At 53.4% G+C, this 21483-nt stretch overlaps 1 protein-coding gene across 1 annotated transcript in view; it reads right to left on the bottom strand.

Annotated features, from left to right (window-relative positions):
• Positions 1 to 315: 315 nt before the first annotated feature.
• SCARB1 (scavenger receptor class B member 1) overlaps positions 316 to 21483 on the bottom strand; it is a 97781-nt gene continuing 76613 nt past the window's right edge. The window contains exon 13 of the mRNA XM_034639652.1: positions 316 to 2560. Coding sequence (XP_034495543.1) covers positions 2534 to 2560 — 27 coding nt within the window. The 3' untranslated portion in view covers positions 316 to 2533. The remainder of the gene's footprint in view (positions 2561 to 21483) is intronic.

Here is a 21483-nt window from a genome sequence, read left to right as displayed (position 1 = left end):
TAGCCGACTGAAACTTCTCAGCCCCCATAACCATATGAGCCAATTCTTTATAGTAAGTCTCCTTACAGAGAGAGACAGAGAGAGAGAGATCCTGTTGGTCTATGTCTCTAGAGAGCCCAGATTAATATAACGCAGATGGACTATCTTCCAGAAGCTTCTACCCTCTGCTTGGCAAAAACAAAAATTGAGGTGCGTGGGTGGTTCAGTCAGTTAAGCATTTGCCTTCAGCTCAGGTCATGATCTCAGGGTCCTGGGATCGAGTCCCACATCGGGCTCCCTGCTCAGCAGGGAGTCTGCTTCTCCCTCTCTCTCTGCCTCCTCCCCTCTGCTCATGCTCTGTCTCTCCGGCTCTCTCTCTAATAAAGAAACAAAATCTTTGTTAAAAAATCAAGAAAAGACAAAGGGCTAGATACTGTCTTGGAATCAGAGGAGGGAAAGTTACAGGGTAACTAAACATGAATGAGTATCTCAGTAAAGATTCCTGCCTCGAGTTAATACCGTATTGTATATTTGAAAGTTGCTAAGAGAGTAAATCTTAAAAGATCTCATCCTAAGAAAAAAAATTATAACTATGTGTGGTGATGGATGGTAACTAAACTTATGATGGTGATCATTTTATAATATACACACATACCAGGTCGTCAAGTTGTACACCCAAAACTACAACGTCATGTCAATTACATCTTAATAGAACTGGGGGAAATTTAAAAAAAAAATTTTTTTTTAAATCCTGCCACAGTGGTGCCGACCATGGTGGGGTGGGGGTTGTTTGGAGGATTAAGGAGTTAATGCAGTTGGCTCAGGAGGCCTGGCATATGGTGAGGGCTCAGCAGTAAGCAATGACCCCTGGGGAGAGCTGCACTGAGCACTTAGAATCCTGCCCCTGACATTTTCCAGGGCATGTGATGTTGGGTGCATCATTTAGTAATTGCAACAAATAATCACTGAGCACTCACTGTGTACCAGGCACTGTTCTATCCCGGGGATACAGTGAGAGGTAAATCCCTGGTCCCAGCCCTCTCTGAGCCAGATTTGGGGGTCTTGAGAGAGGCCACCATATGTGTTCTTAAATGCGAGCCTGACCTGCTTTGATATTTAGCAGCAGAGAGAGGACTGCTGTTCACTGAAGTTCGCAGCGGAGGGAGTGGCGGGAGGGTGACCGATCTGGCCTGCAAGGAAGGCGTGGATTAGCGGCAGGTAATCAGCATCTCCAGGAGGGAGAAGACAAACCCTGACTTCTAGGATGGCTCAGCAGAATTGCTCTCTGATAAAGAATAATGCTTCTGGTTTTCCTGCTAACAGTCACACAGTAGGACTTTTCTCTACTCCCACCCCCACCCCCAGAAGTTCAGCACGGCCATGTGATTTGCTGGACCAATGAGATGTGAGCGGAGGTGATGTAAGCTGCTCGTGTAAAGACACTGTAAGAACAGGTGCACAGTTTGCTCTGAGCCCGGGCATGCTCCCCGTTGCAGACGGGGTGCTCCATCCGTCTGGCTGCCTGAGTGAGGACGTGCGGAGCAGAGCCCACAGCTGAGGCCTGGGAAACATATAGCATGAATGAGAAATAAATGTTGCCTGTTTCCAGCCAGGAGATTTGGGGGGTTGTTTGTTACTACAGCATAATGGAGCTGGTGCTGACCGATACATGTCCATTTCACAGGTGAGAAAACCGAGTCTGGAGGAGGTCACAGAGCCTGCCCAGAGTCAGGTGTAGAGGCCCGGCCCGGATTCAAAGCCGGGTCTGCCCAGTGCTGTGACCTTTCTGGAGATGAGGGGCTTCCAATCGGAGCCAACCCAGCCAAACCCCTCTCTTCTCACCCCTTCAATTAAAGCCAATTTCAAGGTCTCCTGGTTTCTAAATGAACAGCCCTGATCGTGTTCGTTAAAGGGCCTGTCTGCGCAGGCTGCTCTTTTGATCAGAAGCCGCCAGCAAGATAAATGGCCCTGTAACTTACTGTTCCGCTGCAAAGCACCTCGCAGCAAGTGGCAGCTCTGATGCCAGGAATAAATCGCATCTGATCTTCCGAGTGGCGGGCAGAGCTCCCGTGAGGACGTCGGAGGCAGGCGGAGGCCCGGAGCAGCTGTGGACCCAGGGGGGCCTTCCCTGAGGACCACAGAGCTGCCCGGGGGGTCTCAGTCAGGACCCCAGATGTCTGGAGTGAGCATTGCTTTTTTTTTTCTCTGCCCACTTCTTAAGATGTAACAGCACCCACTTCTTCTTTGGGAAAACCGTCTCTCCACTGCTGTCAGTCCATACGGTTCACGTCAGGCCATCCTTCTCCCAGCAACAGGGGGTGGACACATGATCCAGCCTGGCCAATTGGAGCCCCACATCTTGCACATCTTGTCACGGCTGTGAGAGGTTCCGGGGGGCGGGGGGGGGCGGTATTACACACACCAGGGGGTGGGACTCAAGTCTTGACTTCAGTGGAGACTCCAAGAAAAGCCACGTCCTTTGTAAACAAAGGTTGCTTGAAGAAGGAATGTCTTTTCCATTGCGCGATCTCCAGCTCCCAGTACAATTACAAGCTCACAGTAGTTGCTCAATGAAAACGTGCTGAATGAATAAAGCCAGGTGGAGACAAGAGAGTCAGGTTCTCGTCTGGGCTTGGACACGTTCACTCTATAATGTTAAGAAGCTCACCTCTTTGGGCCTTGGTTTCCTTGGCTATAGACTGAGGTTAGTAACAGCACTTACCAATAGCTGGTTTTATCAGTTAGCTATTGCCACCAATATGCTTCATAACAAATAACCCCTCGACTCATTGGCTTAAAGCAACAATCACACGGGGTGCCTGGCTGGCTCCGTCGGTGGAGCACACCAGTCTTTTGGGGTTTTTTTTTTAAAGACTTTTATTTATTTATTTAGGAGAGAGATAGAGCGAGCATGAGCAGGGGGAGCGGCAGGCAGAGGGAGAAGCAGATTCCCCGCTGAGCAGGGAGCCCGATGTGGGGCTTGATCCCAGGACCCTGGGACCATGACCTGAGCCGAAGGCAGACACCCAACCGACTGAGGCCCCCAGGCGTCTGGGGCATACCAGTCTTGATCTCAGTGTTGTAAGTTCGAGCCCCACGTTGGGTGTAGAGATGACTTAAAATTTTTCAAAAGCAAGAAAACAATCACGCGTGCTCATTTACAGCTCTGCCAGGTGGCTGACCCAGGCCAGACTTGGCCGCTCCACCTGTCTCTCCACCTCCGTGCATCAGCGGGCGCCAGTCCAGGATGTGTTTATCTCACACGACGGCGAAGGTACAAGGTCCCTTGAGGGCTGGGGACAGAACTGGCACAGAATCACTTCCACTTCATTGATTTGGACAAAGCAAGTCAAAGCTAGTCTCTCGGCCACACCCGAAGTCAAGGGGTGGGGAAACGCACCCTGCCCTGTTGGTGTGGAGAAGTGCCAAGTCACACGGCAAAGGGCACAGACGTGCCCTCCGTGAGGATGTGATGGTCTTTGGTAGGTGTGTCCTTGCTCTGCACCTGCCTTTTCCCCCAGAACGTAGCCTCCCCCGGCGTATGGCTCTTCATCTGCTCTGCTCCCTGCGGCACCTCAGCACATAGAACAGGGCCTGGGACGGAGGGGTACCCAGCAAATACTTGTCCAAAGACGGAGACGCTGCCCCCAAGCTCCCGGCACTGTCACAAGGCCTAAACCAGGTCAGGGACGCGAACCACACACTGAGAATTACAAAAGCCCTTCCAGAGTCACGATTGTGTCTCCATCCTGGCCTTGAACCCCCCTCCCCGGTAGTGGGGGTGATTGTCCCATCTCAATCCCCTGACAAACAGCAGAGCCAGGGGTCCAATTACGGGTGAGGGTGTTACATCTGGGAACTGACCTACTGACCTCGGCCAGTCTGTGTTGTTGTCTGTCTCTCTCTGTCTCTCTCTGTCTCTCTCTCTTGTCCAGCCCCGTGGTCCTGGGGAGGGCCCACCATGGCGGCTCAAACCCATCCCCTTGGATCAGGAAGTTCAGGTTCAACCCTGTGCTGAGGTCACAGATCTCTCTGGGCTGAAAAGGAAGTGTCCTGAAGGGCCCCGGGACAGACGGACAGCCGGCTGCGGGTGTGTGCTTGGCCCAGCATCCCTGAGGCCACAGCACTGCCCTGTGTGGTTTGTCTTGAACCCTCTCTCCTGTCTCTGAAAATAGCAAAGTCACAGTGCCCCCTGCCCCCTCCCTGTCTGCCCTTCCCGGACGAGGGGGCAGGGGAGCTGCCTCTCCCCCCCCACGTCCATCTGGCCCTCAGCAGAGGCCCCCACTGTGGGTGGACTGGGCTCCCCCCTGCCCGGCAGCAGGAAACCTCTCTAGTCTGCCCCCGCACTGCACACTTCAGCACAGAAATCTTCCCCCTCTCCAGGCCCAGCCGAAAGAACCAAATGTTCCTCTATTATGCAAGCTCATTTCTCTCTTCCTGCCGGGCCCAAATTGCAATCTGGGCAGGGGAAGAGGAGGCTTGGCCAGGGAGGCCTCTGAATCAGGGCGCTGAACATCTGCGAGGCAGGAAACCTCCCTCCTGCCCTGCCCACGGCCACACGGCCACACTGGCAGCAGCCCTCACCCCTCCTGAGACCCAGGCTGGTCAGCAAACTCCAGCCCAGCCACCCATGGGGCTTCCCCGGCACTGATCAACTCTGGGTGTGTTCAATAGAGAATAAAGGCATCTCCCCCAGCCGCCTGCCAGCTACAACACATTCCACCCCCGGGAACGGAAGGGGGTGGCGGGTGGGGGAGGTGTCAAAGGAATGATCACCAGACAAGAACTTTGCCTAAAACAACACACGGGTATTATTTACTAAGCACGTGCGATGTGCCAGCCACTGCTCTTACTCATCTCATCTTTCTCTCTATGAATCAGTACTATCCGTATCCCCATTTCACAGACGACAAAACTGAGCAGCAGAGCCGGCGACCCACCTGAGAAAACGCAATGAGGAAGCAGCAGGGCTGGGCTCTAAGCCGGACCACCTGACCCTGGAGCTCGCCCAGCATACCGCCGCTGCTCTGTTCAGTGTGCGGGTCCCTGTTCTTGTCCCGCAGGCTTCCTCCCCGCCGAGGCTCAAACACAGCCCCTCTGATCCAGCAATCCCACTCGTGGGCATACTCCCCAGAGGGCCGCAGCAGGATCTCGAAGGGGTATGGGCGCGCCCACGTACCCAGCAGCACTAGCCACGACAGCTGGGACACGGAAGCAGTCCGAGTGTCCGTCCGCGGACGAGTGGGAGCGCAGAATGTGCTCTGTCCACACAGCGGAGTGTGATTCAGCCTTGAAAAGTGAGGCCACTCCGACACCTGCTACAGCACGTCCGAACTCAAGGACATTGTGTTACGTGAAAGAAGCCAGTCGAGAAAGCGCAGTACCGCCCGATTCCATCCACACGAGGCGGGCCAGAGGAGTCACGGTCATAGAGACAGGACGCGGGCTGGGGGCGCCCCGGGCCAGGGGAGGGGCCTGGGGTCTTGGTGTTTCGTGGGGACAGAATATCGCTTTGACAGATGAAAATGTTCCGGGGGTTTGATAACCCTGTGAATATGTCTAACACCACTGGCCTGCACTAAAAATGGGATTGACGATACATGTTACGTCATCACGATAAACACACACTCGTGTGCACCCTGCCGTCTTCGCCACCATCGGAAGATTCACTATAGGTGTGCAGCAATGTCTGGGCGCCCGCTGTGTGTTGTAAGACCTTGACTCAAACCGCGACAGACCGCCTTGAGGATCCCAATGCCATGCCCTTTGCCATGTGGCTTTCAGTCCCTTGCACTAAGCAGGGAAAGTTTATGTCCCAGGTCCTTGAGTCTGAACTGGCCTGGAGACTGGCTCCCGCCAATGGAAGTAGCAGGAAGCTGGCTCCCCACGAGGCCACGCCAGGCCTGCCCTCCTGCGCCTCTGCCATCACCAAGGATCACACCCAGACAAGCTCGCTGGTGGACAGACTGGGGGGAGCAGCACAGGGCCCCCCTGTAATCCCAGCTGAGGCCACCCTCCCTCCATCAGCCACGGGCCAGCCTCAACTGCTGGCCTGCAAACTCACGAGTCAAAGAAATGCTTCCTGTTCGAGGTCACTGATATTTGGGGCGATGTGTTATGCAGTGTTATTCTGCCAATAGGTAACTCATACAAACTCACGTAAATGGCCTCCCTCGGTTCATTCATGCTTCACCTGTTGCAACACACACGTATTCAACACCTAGTGTGCATCCAGGAACAGAGCTGCCCTCGTGCCACTCAGAGCCGAGAGGGGGACACAGACCAAGACCCAAGCAGTCATGTTGGTGTGATTCACACAAGGGCCAAAGCATAGGGGCCTCAGGGGAAGCACATATCCAAGGCTTGGGAGTCAGGGAGGGCTTCCTGGAGGAGGAGTTGATGGAATGGAGGCCTGAAGAAGAGGTGGGAGACAGCCAGGTTGGGCTTGTGTGTAAGCAGGAGGAGAGAAGGGCATCCCAAGCAGAAGGAAAGAGTAGAGGCCTCTGCTGGGGGGGGGGGGTGCGGCGTGGGGAATGGAGCCGGCCCTTTGCAGGAATTGCAAAGACTTTGGGAAAGCTGTATTGGAACCCTCGAGAAGGCAGGACTTTGTCCGGGGGGCCCAGGGGGATTATGGGATCAGCTGCAGGATCAGCTGTCCACTTGAGAAAGATCACTCAGGGCAGCAATGCCAAGGAGATGTCAGACGGGGAGGACATCCAGTACGGCCGTGGAGGCTGCCTGCAGAGCTAGAGGTCCCTGGGCCAAAGTGCAAGACAGTGGGTCCCCGATCACCAGGAGTGGCCGGTGGCCGAGTGTCTTAGCGGCCCTCTCCTGGGCCTGTCCCCCTTGGGCAGTGATGCAGAAATTGGGGTTGCCCCAGGGTACACCTCTCCATCATCATGCCCACTCCCCAGGGACCGGCGCGGTGGCAGGAAGGAGGACCTCTGCCAAATGTCCGCCCTCTACCCACCCAATCAGCCTGCCTCCGGCTGCAGAAGACGCCTGCCCAGTCCGGAGCCAGGACACCCGCAGGCCGCCGGCGGCACATCGGCACATTGGTGCAGAGCAATTTGCTGATTCTGGGCAGCGGCTGGGGACAGCCAGCCCCACCCAAACGTGGCCACCGAGCCAGGCAGCCAGCACGTCTGCCCCAACTGCCCACCCCCCAGCCACCGGCAAGACCCTACATCCATCAGACGGGATCGTTGCTGGCATCCGTCACTCCGGAAAAGAGAAATAAAGACATTGCCATATCGTTGTCCCGGGATTAATGTCCCTGCTGTGAAAACAAACGTCGCGTCTTCCCGCCAACATTTATTTTTGATAAATGCTGTGACTTTGCCTTGACATTTCGGAAGCAGCAGGAGACCATTACCCGGTGACAATGTTCTATTCCACTGACATTATCTCTTAATTATAATATGCAAGTAATGCTGAAAAAAATGGCCCATAAATAGCTCATTTGGAGTTGCTGCATTCTGCCCTGTCGGGAAATGCTGAACGGTTTCATTCAGTGCTTGCAAATGAGGGAGACAAATGGATATCTTGGGGCCCTGTGTGTGTCCTGCCTCTTCAATGACAAAGCTCACAGGGTGGCAGGAGGTGGCAGGAAGGAGAGGATTTCAGGGCAGCAGCTGGGCTTCTGCTCTCCTCCCCCCTCCTGGACCCCCTCCCCTCCTTCCCCATCCCCAAATCAGGGGGCACCGAGGAGCAGCCCACCAACACCAGTCCTGCAACAGGGTGGGCTAGAACCGCAGAGGAGACAGGCAGTGATTTTTTTTTTTTTTTCCAGGAAATTAATTCCCTCCAGGGGCAGAGAGGTCGAGGGAAGAGCGTCTGGAGGAAATCCCATTTTGCAACTCCTCTGGGTCCTCCGGAGCGGAAGATACAGCTGCCAAAGTCCAGAGGGAACAGGGTTCTGGGAGGGGCTCCTCGGGGACCGGGCAAACACAGGCTTTGGACGGGCAGAGAAAGAGACAGTGGACACCCACCCCCTTTGCAACAACGAAAAGGGCTTTTGGAGATTCGAGGGGCAACCAAAAGTGGGGCTCACATGATGAACATTTCTGGGGGACATTTTGGGACAACGAGGGCCCAGTGAAGTCACACTTTGAAAAGCCTCTTTGCTCCACGTACGAGTGAAAAGTCAAACTCAAAATCAGCGGTTCTCAGGCAGGGGTGACTCTACCCCAGAGGATGTGGGGCACTGTTTGGAACCCGTTCTTTGGGTTGTCACAACCAAGGGCTGGGCACTACTGGCAGCTAGTGGGCCTAGGCCAGGAATGCCACTAAGCGTCCGACAGCAGCCAGGACGGCCCAGAGGCCAATAGCGCCGGGGCTGAGACCCACAAGTCTGACCAGCCTCTGGTGAAGGCTTGACGGGCAGCTGGACGGCGTGAGGAGCCTGGATGTGCTTCAGAAGATGCGAGAGGACCGTACAGGTGTCAACTTTGTGAAGAAAACAGACACGCACACAGCTTAACCATCTAGGGTCAACCTCTAAACAAAGGGAGCACAGCCCATCATTTCTAGATGGGCGGGGGTGGGGGTGGTAAGTACAAGGACCGACCCTGTCCACAGATGAACACTCCAGGGTTGTTACTATGTGTCCCCTTTATTTTACAGAGGAGGAAACCCGAGGCTGGGAGCTGGGGGCAGGGGGCACGCTGGGCCATAGCTGCAGTTAGGGAGATGGGGTGCAGGGCAGAGGCCGGCCCGGGCTCAGATCCCAGCCCTATCACTAGCCAGCTGGTCACCTTGGGGGAGTAACTCAACCTCTCTGGGCCTGTGTTGCCTCCACTGTAAAATGGGCTCATAAACCCACCCCATGAGGTGGCGGCGGGGACCAGCTGCGATGGCCCCCGAATACCAAGCTGGAAATGGGACACAGAGCCAGTGGTTAGAGAGGTTTCCATCAAGGGAACTACCGACAGAGATGTGGGCAGTGCCAGGCAGGGGCAGGAGGAGCCCGGGGGCCAGCATCCGGGGGAAGGGGGCGAAGCGGCGGGGGAGAGGACACGATGCAGAGCTCGGGGGCGTGGGGGCTGCGGAGGAGGCCAGGCAGGAGCTGCCCTCAGTTCAGGGGCAGGGCGGGTGCAAGGCCTGCAGGGGCCGGAGTGGCCACAGGCAGCGGGAGCAAGGAGGACTCTGGAGGGTACACACCTCCCACTTCCTCCCACCTCCTGCCAGGGCCGCCCATCGGTGAATCTGCCAGAAGCCCAAGGAGGGGCCAGCCACAGGGGCAAGGGGCAAGGTGGAGAAGGAGGGGCTGGGAGGGAGGGACAAATGGCCAAGACCCAGCACAGCACAGCCCACACCACACACACAGAGAAAACAAAGCGCTTCTGACCTTTGGTTATAAAAAGCAGCGAGAGCCATGAAAGCAGGACTGGAGCTCCATGGCCCAGGTTCAAGTCCACACTGAGCCCCCACGGGCTGTGTGACCCGGGTCAAGTGGCTCGCCCTCTCTGTGCCTCACTTTCTCATAGGGTTACCGAGATGAAATGACTTCACAGAGAGAGGTGCATACACTGGGCGGGGCGGGACTTGTGGGGTCTCTGCCGCCAGCCGTGTGGTCCCCTCACCATGCTCATTTCCTAAGGCTGCCGGGACAAATGACTACGCCTTCAGTGGCTTAAAGCAGCTCACCTTTATTCGCCTGTGGTTCTGAAGGTCAGAAGCCAAAATCAAGGCGTCCGCAGGACCGCGTTCCTTTGGGAGGCTCTCGGGGACGATCCGTCCCTTGTCTTTCCCCGTTTCTCCAGGCGCCCGTGTCCCCGGCTCACGTCCATCCCTCCAACCTCTGCTTCCATCCTCCCGCCTCTGTCTCTGACTCGGCGCCCCCTGCCTCCCTCTTGCAAGTCCCTTGTGACCACATAGGGCCACCTGCATGACCCAGGTTAGACTCGTCCTCCACCTCGCCATCCTTAACCAAGCCACACCTGCAAGGCCCCTTAGCTGTGTAAGGTCATACAGTCTCGGGTTCTGCTGCTGCGTTCCCGTCCCCGGGACAGCCCTCTGCCAGCTTCTAGAAGTCTGTTCTAAGAGGTCGGGCTCAGTGCAGGGCCGAGGGCTCCAAGGCCACCAGGGCGTGGCAGCGTTTAGGAGCGAGACTGGCCCCAGCAATGACACAGAATGTCCATCCTTTCTGACCGGCAACCACCCAGGGAACAGCGGCCGGGCAGGCACGAGGGCCCTGTGTGGCCAGATCTTGTGATTTCTGAAATGCAGATTTTATACAAAATCCCTTGAGTTTTAAGGATTGGCCACTAATTTAGTTTTTGTTTCGCCCCTTTAAACACTCTGTAAGCCAAAGTCAACATGTCTATAGGCCACTAGCTTGCACCCTCTGGTCTGGTCCAAGGCCATTCTTTTCCCCTGGGACATGACCTGGAGTTACCCTAGAATTGTCACTGCCCTGGGGTCATGGGCAGAGACAACAAACTATGGCAGCTCCCTGCCAATTGGCCCCCAGGGGACATGCACCTGAAGCTGGATGGCCCTTAACCTCCCTCTGACCCCTCTCTCTGCCTGCAGAGCTCTGTGCTGCGTCAGCCCCACAGGCTGCCCTATACCAGCTGGCCACCTGGCTACACAGCGTGTATCTATGAGCCTCGATGGCCTCTTCTGTAGAATGGGGTTAAGGACACTGACTGCCATGGGTCGTTGTGAGCATGGAATGAGGGGAGGCAGGTAGTGCCATGCAGGGTCCCGCACACAGTAGTTTCCCTGTCAACAGGGTAAAAATAATCAAAACCACAAAGCAAAAAGATTGCCTTGGCCGGGAGTCTCCTTGACAAGGGACGGGAGCCCAGTACTGTGGTGTCCGCCTTTTCCTCTATTCCCAAGAATATCACACGAGATCAGCACAGGGGACACACATAGGATTTGGGGGAAGAGCTGGGTTTGAATCCCAGCTGCCACGCTACCTTGCTGTGCAGCTTTCGACAGTTCACTCGGCCTCTCTGAGCCTCAACTTCCTCAACTGTAAAATGCAGTGAATTCCTCCTTGTAGGGGAAATCTGGGGGGACTAAAAGACATAAGGCAAGCCCTAAGCACATACAAAGGCATTGGAAAATGTTAATGCCCTTTTAGAGGTGCCTGATGTCCCCCTTTCACCACAGTTTCTGGGTGGGGTGCAGGTATGCCTCGTACCAGCCATTCTGCCTGCTCCCCAGGCAAAGTTGGTACTGGCCTCTGCCCAAGGCCTGGCTCCATTACTGACGTCGCATGGGCAGCCCAGGGTGGCCTGGCTGGAAACGGGCACAATCTGCCTGCTGCTTCCTTGAAAGGGAGGAGCTCCCGCAATCCCTGTTTGCCTGCCACTGATGGTATCTGCAGACTTGCTTTTAGTCCCCCGTGGGTCCAGAACAAAGCGAATAGCCCCCTTTTCCCCGTGCAGCCAGCTGAGGGAGGAGATGCCCCCATGCCAACAGACTGGAAGCTCAAGGGGTCAGGGATCTGGGGGTCACTTTTGTTCACTGCTCTAACCCCAGTGCCTAGAATAGGGCCTGGCAAGACGCAGGCACTTAGCAAATATTGGTTGAACGAACGGAGAAGGCTCCACCATTTACTGCATGCTCGCTATGTGCAGATACCGCGCTAAGCCCTTCGATGCATTATTTCATCGAACCATCCCACGTTCCTGGAAGCAGGTTGTACCAGTTGGGATGGTCCAGGTTGTGCATGCGGCCGTAACAAGCAGTCTCCCGGATCTTAGCAGCTTAAAACAGCAAAGGCTGATTTCTTGTTCACTCTGCAGAAGTCAGCTCGGGGCTGTGCTCTGTGCAGTCCCCATTCTGGGACGGAGCAGAGGGAAAAGGAGTTCTGAAGGGTCTCACACCAGCAACTAAATGCTGCCACCCGCAAAGCCTGACAACACTCCACTCCCGCAGGAATCACTGGACCCCATCCAACCACAAGGGGGCCAGGGAAGCATCATCCCCATGTGGCCAGAAGGTAAAAATTAAAAATAGGTGGTTACGCACTACCCGTGGCTACCACACTGGTATGTTTTTTAGCCCCATTTGTACAGATGAGGACGGTGAGGTTCAGAGAGGTGACGTGACTTGCCCAAGGTCACGCAGCTAGTAAATGGCCGATCCAGGAGTCATACCTCGTTCTGACTCTAGAAACCTGTGTCTTCACTGTTACCATTTGTAAACCCCAAAATAGGATGTACTTTACCAGTCTGCATATAAGATAAACACGTTCCCTGAATTTGGCTAATGAAAGACACCCACCTACACACCTCCAGGAAGAGGTTTCTAGCCACAGGTATGCCTGCTTAGATCACACAACGAACAAGAAAAGGCAAGTACCGCTCAAAAACCGACAGACTCAGTCTTGTCCAAGATGCATTTCATTTGGCCCACATAGTATTTTATTTAATTGGTACTTGTTGCCAAGAATTAAAAATCAGGAAATTTTACATTTTTAAAAACCATCTTCTTTTGAAAATTAAACAAAAAAATTGGCAGACTTGGCAACAATAGCCTGCATCCTAATAAGACAGCCGTCAGCGTGCCTGAAGGCAAAGCCAGGATCTTGGATGACATAAAGGCAGCCCGGGCTGGCGAGTGGAGGGAGGGCTGTCACTTGCCCAGAGCGCAATGCACAAAACGCCACTCTCTTTAAGCCCAGGTCTGACAATACATTTTCACGATTTTACATATCTTCATCAATCTTAGCCATAATGGTATCAAGTGTTGACAAAGGGTTGCTTTGGGGGAGGCAAAGCACCACTGCCCCTCCCACACCCACTGGCTGTCCAGCCGAGCTCTAGGCAGGACATACCTCCACCCTCTAGCTAGCACTCAAGCTACCCTACCAAACACCTGGCCTTCCAGGCATATTAACATTGCTGCCTGGTTCTGTGGGCGTTTGAACTCACCTGCACTTATCTACATACATCGGTTAAAGCAGTCGGTCTTACACAGAGAGAAAAGCCACAGGAAGAACTCACCTGTGCGAGGATGCCTGTGACGTGTTTGACAGTGACACCTCCTGGTGATGGCCGGTATTACAGCTCAGCTCCACTAGCCCTTGTCACTGCTTAGGTAAACGGCATCTTCGATGTTAGTGTTTGTTCCAAGACTACTTTGCAAACGTACTTCAAAGCCTTCTCAAACTATTTCCAGCCTGAAGTGCATAAAAAGTCCTCCTTTACAATCCTCATGAGGACCTGGGAAGTGAACAGGGCAGGAATTCTAATTCCCGTTGGCCGGGACAACAGAGGGGTCAAAGGGACTTGCCTGAGGGTCACAGTGAAGCCAGGCCAGTTCAGCAAACAGCTCTGGCTTCCAAACCCTGCCGCCCGCCTGACCTCCAAGGCTGATATCATGGGAGAAATCATCATGTCCTTCCCTCAAACAGCTGTTGTGGCCACGGCCAGAGACCACAGAGCTGAGCACACCATGAAACAGGGCCCGGAGACACTAGTGTCTCATCAGGGAGTCTCTGTCCCCTAAAATGGAAGAAATCTTGCAGCCCCAGGATGAGCAGATGGGGTGGGTCATGGAAACAGACCGAAGATCCCAGAGACCAGAAGAATGTTCCACAGTTCTGGAAAACTGCCGCGGGCCCTGCCTCCGCTCTCGTGGCCTCCGCAGCACATCGTTCCAACCCATCTGCCGAAATGTTTTCCCGGGGGAGAGGAAGTCCCATTCCGTCATGGAAGTTGAGGGGGTGAATGAGACCTCGTTTGCAGAAATGTGCATCATGGCCAATGTTGTTCACATCTGTTGCTTAAAGCGGAATGCAAACAGCTCTGTCTTGAAGGTCCCCCTTTTTCCTCAGCCAAGCACTTCTGGATGTTGTCAAGTTGGCTGTGGCGAAGGCTTTGTGGCAAATGTGCCATGAAATCCGGAAGCACTCATGACTCCAGACTCTAAGACCTTGTCATTTGGCCTTCACCCTCGGGAAGACACAGTCGGCCTGACCTCCCCGGGGGTTGGCTCCACGGCCACAGAGAGGGAGGTCAGAGAAGCAGGACCCCCCCAACCAAAGCAGTGAACCCTAGTCAAAAGTCCTGGGCTGCTTCCCACCCCCCAACTGCTGCCCTCTCTTCCAAGTTTTGTTGTAGGGTTTGGAGAGCCAAGTACTATTTTTAGAAATATTTATTCTTACTCTTCTTCCCTTCCATTCTCAACCTCTCTGGAATGAGCCTGAAGGTTCCCCTGCTGGGAGCCTTTCCATGGTGGTTGGGCCCATCCCGGGTGTGCAGGGCTTCCTGCTAGAGGGACTTGGGGTTGTGTCTGGGGGAAACGAGGCTTGCCCTCCCCTTTCATCTCCCCACCTTCACAGACTCCGAAGCCAGGACCTGTCTGTCCCTTAGGTTGGAGAGGATATTCCTCGAAGCTGGTTTCCCCCGTGGGATTCCAGGAAGGATAAGAGAAAGCAGACGTCCCTGGTCGCCAGTAGCAGTGATGAGTTCTGGTTAACGGGACAACAAGGGGCTGCACAGGGCAGGGCCGGAGCACACATGCCATGGACCCAGCCGCCCAGGCTCACATCTGGCCTCAGACTCTGACCTGCCTTAAGACCACCGACATTTACTGCCCCACTCTGTGCCTCTGTTTCCTCACCTGTAAAACCAGATGATGGTGACAAGGGCATGCACCTGGGTGGTGAGGAGAATGACGCAAGCTCACGTCGGGGGATTTAAAATAATACACGGCACACAGTAGGTGCTCAATTAACATTAGCAACAACCTATTTTAGGAGAGGAAGCCGTACACCAGGGCCCAGCTCTGGTCTGACATTTTATACCTGTTGGGCATCAGGACAGGGCCCGTCCGGGCGGGAGACCAAGGGCAGCCGTGAGGCCTGGGCCCTGCGCTCATGGGAAGTCCACGGTCAGACTCAGGGTCGCTCTGGAGGCGAGGCCCCGCCACCCAGGCTGAAAGAATCATACTCATTTCCCGGTCGCAAATCCTGCCTTCCGCAGACATCGCTAATTCCCATGTTCACGGCCCCTTTAACTCCACACAGGTATATTCCTCAATATCTTCATGTGTGCAAACTGTCAGCTTGTTCAACGCGAACATACAAGGGAGCACAGATTGTGCAGCCCCGGTCCGTCAAATTTTCATTTTTTACCTATAATTTAGCCGGTCTCAAAGTACAGTCGTGGCTCGGTCCCGCAGCGCCCCCTGGTGGCCGCGGCCTGCACTCGCGCTCTCCTCCCCCGCGTCTCACCCCCAGCTCTGCTACTCCCCCATCATTCCTCCCTTTATTCAACAAAGACTCATTTGCACACACACCTGACCAAGTGCTGGGGACGCAGCGGGGACCTCACAGACCCGGTGCCCGCCCTCAGAAGCGTGGAGTCCAAGGAAGGAGGCCCAGCAGGATCAAATGCTCACGCACAGATCAAACTGCAAGGGGCAGGTCCTCGGGGGCCTTGAGAGAGAAGATTGCGGGGATGCACCCTCCCCTAAAGAGGTCACTTAGGAAGCAAGAAGGCAGGAGAGGCATAGAACGTGCCTCAGTTTCCTCACCTGTAAAAGTGGCCTGATTCTCCTGCCCCAGCCATTGCAGGGTCCTGTGGCAAGGGGCAGGGGGCGAGAGAGGTTTTATAGCCTAGAATGCCTCCTGCTGGATTCCTCTCCACCCACCTGTCCCCACTGCAACTCCCCACACAGCAGAACAGCCCTCGTGCTGCTCCTCAGCTTAAAACCCTCCAGTGGTTCCCATCATCCTTAAAATCCAAACTACAGGGCCCTGCTTGAGTAAGTCCCTGCCTGACACCCCACCTCATCTCCCTCCCAATCCCCCACCCTCTCAGCTTACTACACTCCAGCCACGGCCCACTAGTTTCTGGCCTGCATCTTGCTACCTCAGGACCTTTGCACGTGCAGTTCCTCCAATTCCTAAAGTGCTCTTTTCCTGATTCCTTCAAACCCCTCAGGAATCAGCGTCAATGGCAACCTCAGAGGACACTTCTAGAAACACTCCTAGCCCCTCCTCTCATCATGTCACCTTGTTTTTTATCGCTTTCCTGACATTCATCAGTCTCTGGAGGTACCTTACTTTTTCCTTTATTTGTTTGCTGTCCCCCCCACCTGGAATGCACACCTGTGAGGGCAGGGACCTCTCCCACTTTATCCACCACCACATTTCTGAGCTAGAGAACACTGGTGCCCTAATAGAGCCAAATAGATCCCCCCTTTTTTTTTTTAAAGATTTTATTTATTTATTTATTCGACAGAGACAGAGACAGCCAGCGAGAGAGGGAACACAAACAAGGGGAGTGGGAGAGGAAGAAGCAGGCTCATAGTGGAGGACCCTGATGTGGGGCTCGATCCCATAACGCCGGGATCACGCCCTGAGCTGAAGGCAGACGCTTAACCGCTGTGCCACCCAGGCGCCCCCAAATAGATCCCTTCTGACTGCTTTTGTGCACCCCGGCTTCAATGTACTTCCACGCCGAAAACCCTTGGAAAACTGCCCTTTGGCTGCAAGAGCCCCCTTTGCCCTCCTGGGACATCCCTTGGCTCAGGACACCCCTTTGTCTCAGCCTCTCCAACTGAGGGACCCAACCAAAGACAACTCGCAGTATATACATGAGTGCCTGACACATCGTGGGCTCCCAGATAACATTTGTTGAAGGAATGTGTGCGTGCACGAACACAGCCCCCTCAGCTTGACTCCCCCTTAGTACCCAGCAAGTGCCCCAAACGGTAGATACCTAATAAATGCTTGCTGGAGGCTTAGCGTTTTTGTAGTAGTCCCTGACTCCGCAGAGAATGCTTACACGTCCATCTCGGACCGTCATGGAGCAGCAATTATCATTCCCATTTCATAGGTGGGAAACCCAAGGCTCAGAGAGGTTACAGATTTCTCCGAGGCAGACCAGCAACTGGAACATCACAGGGATTAGCACACAGGTAGGCTGCCTCCAAGGCCAGAGCTCTTTCCAATGCGTGCAAAGAGAAAGCAAACATCACATGACTCTGGTTTTTATTTTGGGGGTGTCACTCTTGCCTATAATACCCCTAGAAAGGGTCAAGACCCCTTTAAAAATCTGAAGAATATTAAGGAAATGCTTCCTAGAAAAAAATGCCTATTTTCATAAGATGCAATTTCTTGAGGTTACATGTTTCTGAAGCCAGGCTGTGACCCCAGGTAACATTCCCCCAATTTAAGGAACACCCTAAGGCCTGACCCACAGCACCCCACAGGCCTCCGAACAACCTGTGTGCACAGCTCGCCCTCCAGTGGCCGACCCTGGAATTGCCCAGAAATCGTGCACCGTGACTGGAGGGGGGAGGGATCTTCCTTGCAGCCCCCAAGAGGGGGCCTTGATCATCAAGGTGGGGAAAAGCCAAGTGGGCTTAAGCAGGAAATGAGCTTGTGGTCGTTCACACTTCAGAAAGACCTCTCGAGCCCCCGACGGAGAACAGACTGCACGGGACAGGCAGAGAGCCAGGAGAACTGTGGGCCAGGCTGCAGAGCCCCCAGGTGACATCAGTCAGGGCAGCACCAAAACAGGGGCTTGAACGCAGTGTCCCCAGCCCTGAACCCCTCATGTGGGGCCACCAACTCTTCTGAGCTCCACACTGCAAGGCAGATATTAAATTATTCCCGTTTTTTCAGATGAGGAAAGCCACCTTAGTGATCTTATTCACAGCGCTGAGCAAGCACTCAACCAATGTTGAAAGAATGACCATCTGAGTGAACGAAGGAACAAAGGAATGCAGAGGAATGTGAGGAACCATCTTGGGTAAGCTTATTCCAGTTTCTGCACAATCCTAAGTACCAGGGGTTACATTACAGCCTGTTGGGGTTTGGGGGCTACAGCAACTGGAGTTTGGACCTCTGGTATTCCAGAACATTCTAGCATTATCTGGGGTACAGACACAGTGTCCTGGGAATTCCAAGATGGGGGAAATCTGGGTGAGCAGAAGTAATCATGGAGGCTCCCTGGAGGAGAGGGCATGGCTAGAATTGAGCTTTTGATGGTGGCCAGGACTGAGCGAGACAGAGAGGGAACATTCCGGACAAGGGTAACACTCCAGAAGCGGAGTGGGAAGATGGGAGAGTGCAGGTCACAACAAGGAACGGTGCGGAGTTCTCAAATAAGGCAGGTCCAGTGGTACCTGGATGGACATCTTTAAACTAACAGTTATGTGTTTGCTTTAATGGATATCGGACCCACGAGCTGAGATACAACTGCTTTTTTTTTTTTTAAGAAAAGTCTTTTTTTAAAAAAAGAGTCAATTGTTTCTTTTTTAATATTAACAGAATCATGTGGTAGGTGGGGGTTAGGGTGTAAAGTGAGAGGATGGGGAAAAGTCTCAGAGTCACAGACACTCCCGAGAATTCCTTAGACCGATGCCACGTCAAAGTCTGACAAAGTGTCTCTTGAGGTGTCGGCAGCTGCTGTTGAAGCCCTCCCAGTGCTGGGCCACTCCCCTCGCTGAGTCCTGAATGAAGCCTTTGCACGTGCTTATGGGGCCAAGGTTGTACCAGAAAACAAATAGGCCTAAACCTTACAAAAATATTCAGAAGCAAGATGTTCACAAGGTGAGACACGTGAAGGGCAAATGCACTTCTTCCATCCCATGTTCCTTTGGGACATGTACACACACACACACACACACACACACACACACAGAGCAGAATGCTTTATTAGGATAATTGCCTTTTTTTTAAAAAAAGATTTTATTTATTTATTTGACAGAGAGAGACGTGAGAGGAACACAAGCAGGGGGAGTGGGTGAGGGAGAAGCAGGGTTCCTGCTGAGCAGGGAGCCCCACGCGGGGCTCGATCCCAGGACCCTGGCATCGTGACCTGAGCCGAAGGCAGACACTTAATGACTGAGCCCCCAGGCGCCCCCCTCTTCTTTTTCCTTTTTAAGGCAGCAAGTAGAGCTGCATGCAAAAGTTATAAAGAGTGTCTGTGTTGAGGCTCTGGCACAGGGAAGTCGACAGTCGTCAATAGTTATCAACTCAAGCTGGGGCATGCTGGGTTCAGCTCTCGGAGGGGAACAAATGGGGGTTTTAAGGGAACCGTCTCGGAGGCCTGGACCCATGAGCCTTTCGCCAGCAGGTGTACCCACGAACAGACCCAGGCAGCAGAGACCATTCTCCCACCCCTTTGTGAGGCGCCCCGCTGTCCCGTCCCCACAGGAGGGACACTCCCAAATACTGGTTTCCAGAACTAATCTCAAGATTGAGTAATCCTTTTGCAATCCTGTTGCAAATGGGTGCTTTCCACTTGGTTGCTTTCTACAAATGTGCAGAAAGGTCAAATGGACTTGTCAGCTGACAGATCAGCAAAAATACTTTTTGATGACAGATGGCCATCTCCCTTTTGCCCATGACTCAAGGGTGTAAGTGAGTGATACGGCTATCGGGACGTTCCTTCCACTCCCTGTGACTTATTTATGTCAACAAGCCTTTTCTATCTTACATCTATGAAAATGAGAGTGGAAATGATGACAAATTTGGTCTCCTTCTAGTAAAAAGTTTCGTCACTCAAGGATACACAAATCAATTGGGAATGAAGTGGAAACCCTTTCACCTCATCAGAAAATGTATTTCCAGGCAAATAAAAACCACAATGAGAGGCACCTGCGTGGGCCAGTCAGTTAAGCGTCTGACTTTGGCTCAGGTCATGATCTTGGGGTGCTGGGATCTGGCCAGTGTCAGGCTCCACGCTTGTGGGGAGTCTGCTTGAGGACTCTCTCTCTCCCTCTGCCCCTGCCCCACCCCACTTGCACGCTCTCTCTCTCTTTCCCTCTCAATAAAAGAAATAAATAATTTTTTAAAAAAGCAATGCGATTCCACTACGAATGACTATCATTTTTTGAAATACCACGGTGCTGGCCATTATGCACACCCGGGAAGCCCTCGTACCTTGCTGGTGGGACTGCAGAATACTACAGCTGCTATGGACACTTCCGTCAGCACCCCAAAAGGTTAAACACAGAGCTAGTATACGGCCCCCCAAACCCACGCCTGGGTTTAAGTCCTAATTGCCCAAAACTGGAAACACTCTTAAATGTCTTGCAACTCCTGAATGGCTACAAACCCGCGGTATAAGCACACAGTGGCATTCTACTCTGCAAGAAAGGGAAACAACGCGTTGATACACTCAAGGACCGGTGTGACTTTCAACACCGGAGGCCAAGTGAAAGAAGTGTTTGAAGCCCACAGACTGGATGATTCCATTTATAGGACATTCTCAAAAACGCGAAACTATCTGGTTGCCAGAGGTTAGGCCTCAGAGGAAGGTTTTCCTGCAAAGGAAAAGCAGGAGGAAATCTGGAGGGATCGAAAACTGTTCCGTTAGCTTGGGGGCGGGGGTGGTGACTCGGATGTGTGTGTGTGTGACAATTCCTAGAACTGTACGCACACACATCTCTTCCACTCGGTACATTTAAGAAGACAGAAGATACGTGTAAAAAAGGAGATGCAGGGGCGCCTGGGTGGCTCAGTCATTAAGTGTCTGCCTTCGGCTCAGGGCGTGATCCCGGCGTTCTGGCATCGAGTCCCACATCGGGCTCCTCCGCTGGGAGCCTGCAGATTCTTCCTCTCCCACTCCCCCTGCTGTGTTCCCTCTCTCGCTGGCTGTCTCTCTGTCACATAAATAAATAAAATCTTAAAAAAAAAAAAGGAGATGCATTCCAATAGAGTTTACTTCTTTGTGTGATAGGTAAGAAATGTGAAACAGTGATGTTGCTGGCCAGTTGTGTACCTACAGAGAATGGCAGTGCAGACCAACAAAATGTTAACCTCTGTGGTGACAAGAAAAAATGAAAACACTCCTTTGACCTATAGATACTCGTGTTACAGAGAAGTACAGCAGAACGATTAATAATACTTCACGTCATAAACTCGATAACATTTCGCTAAACTTCTAGGGGAGAGGGAGACAGGCATTCAAGACAGGCGAGGGAAACAACAGAGAGCTTGTGTGTGGGGGTTTTTCAGTGGTGGTATCATGTTTGGGTCCCGTTGGCCTGTTTAAAGAGTGATGATGTGGTTTTAATTTTTAAGAATTTATTTATTTCTTGGGGCGCCTGGGTGGCACAGCGGTTGGGCATCTGCCTTCGGCTCAGGGCGTGATCCCGGCGTTGTGGGATCGAGCCCCACATCAGGCTCCTCTGCTATGAGCCTGCTTCTTCCTCTCCCACTCCCCCTGCTTGTGTTCCCTCTCTCGCTGGCTGTCTCTATCTCTGTCGAATAAATAAATAAAATCTTTTAAAAAAAAAAAAAGAATTTATTTATTTCTTTGAGAGAGACAGAGCGACAGAGAGCAGGAACAGGGGAGGAGAGGGAGAAGCAGGCTCCCCACCGAGCAGGGAGCCCCACTCGGGGCTCAGTCCCAGGGCCCTGGGATCATGACCTGCGCCAAAGGCAAATGCTTAAGGGACTGAGGCACCCAGGCACCCCTAACGCGGTTTTCTTTTAAAACGTCCATGACGACAGCGTGTGGGACAGTTCATCCTGGGCGGCTGTTTAAACATCACAGGAAAGCTTTTCGATGCCCACAT

This window comes from Ailuropoda melanoleuca, chromosome 12, assembly GCF_002007445.2.
Source record: "Ailuropoda melanoleuca isolate Jingjing chromosome 12, ASM200744v2, whole genome shotgun sequence".
Taxonomy (NCBI): domain Eukaryota; kingdom Metazoa; phylum Chordata; class Mammalia; order Carnivora; family Ursidae; genus Ailuropoda; species Ailuropoda melanoleuca.
This window is presented reverse-complemented; position numbering and strand designations above follow the sequence as displayed.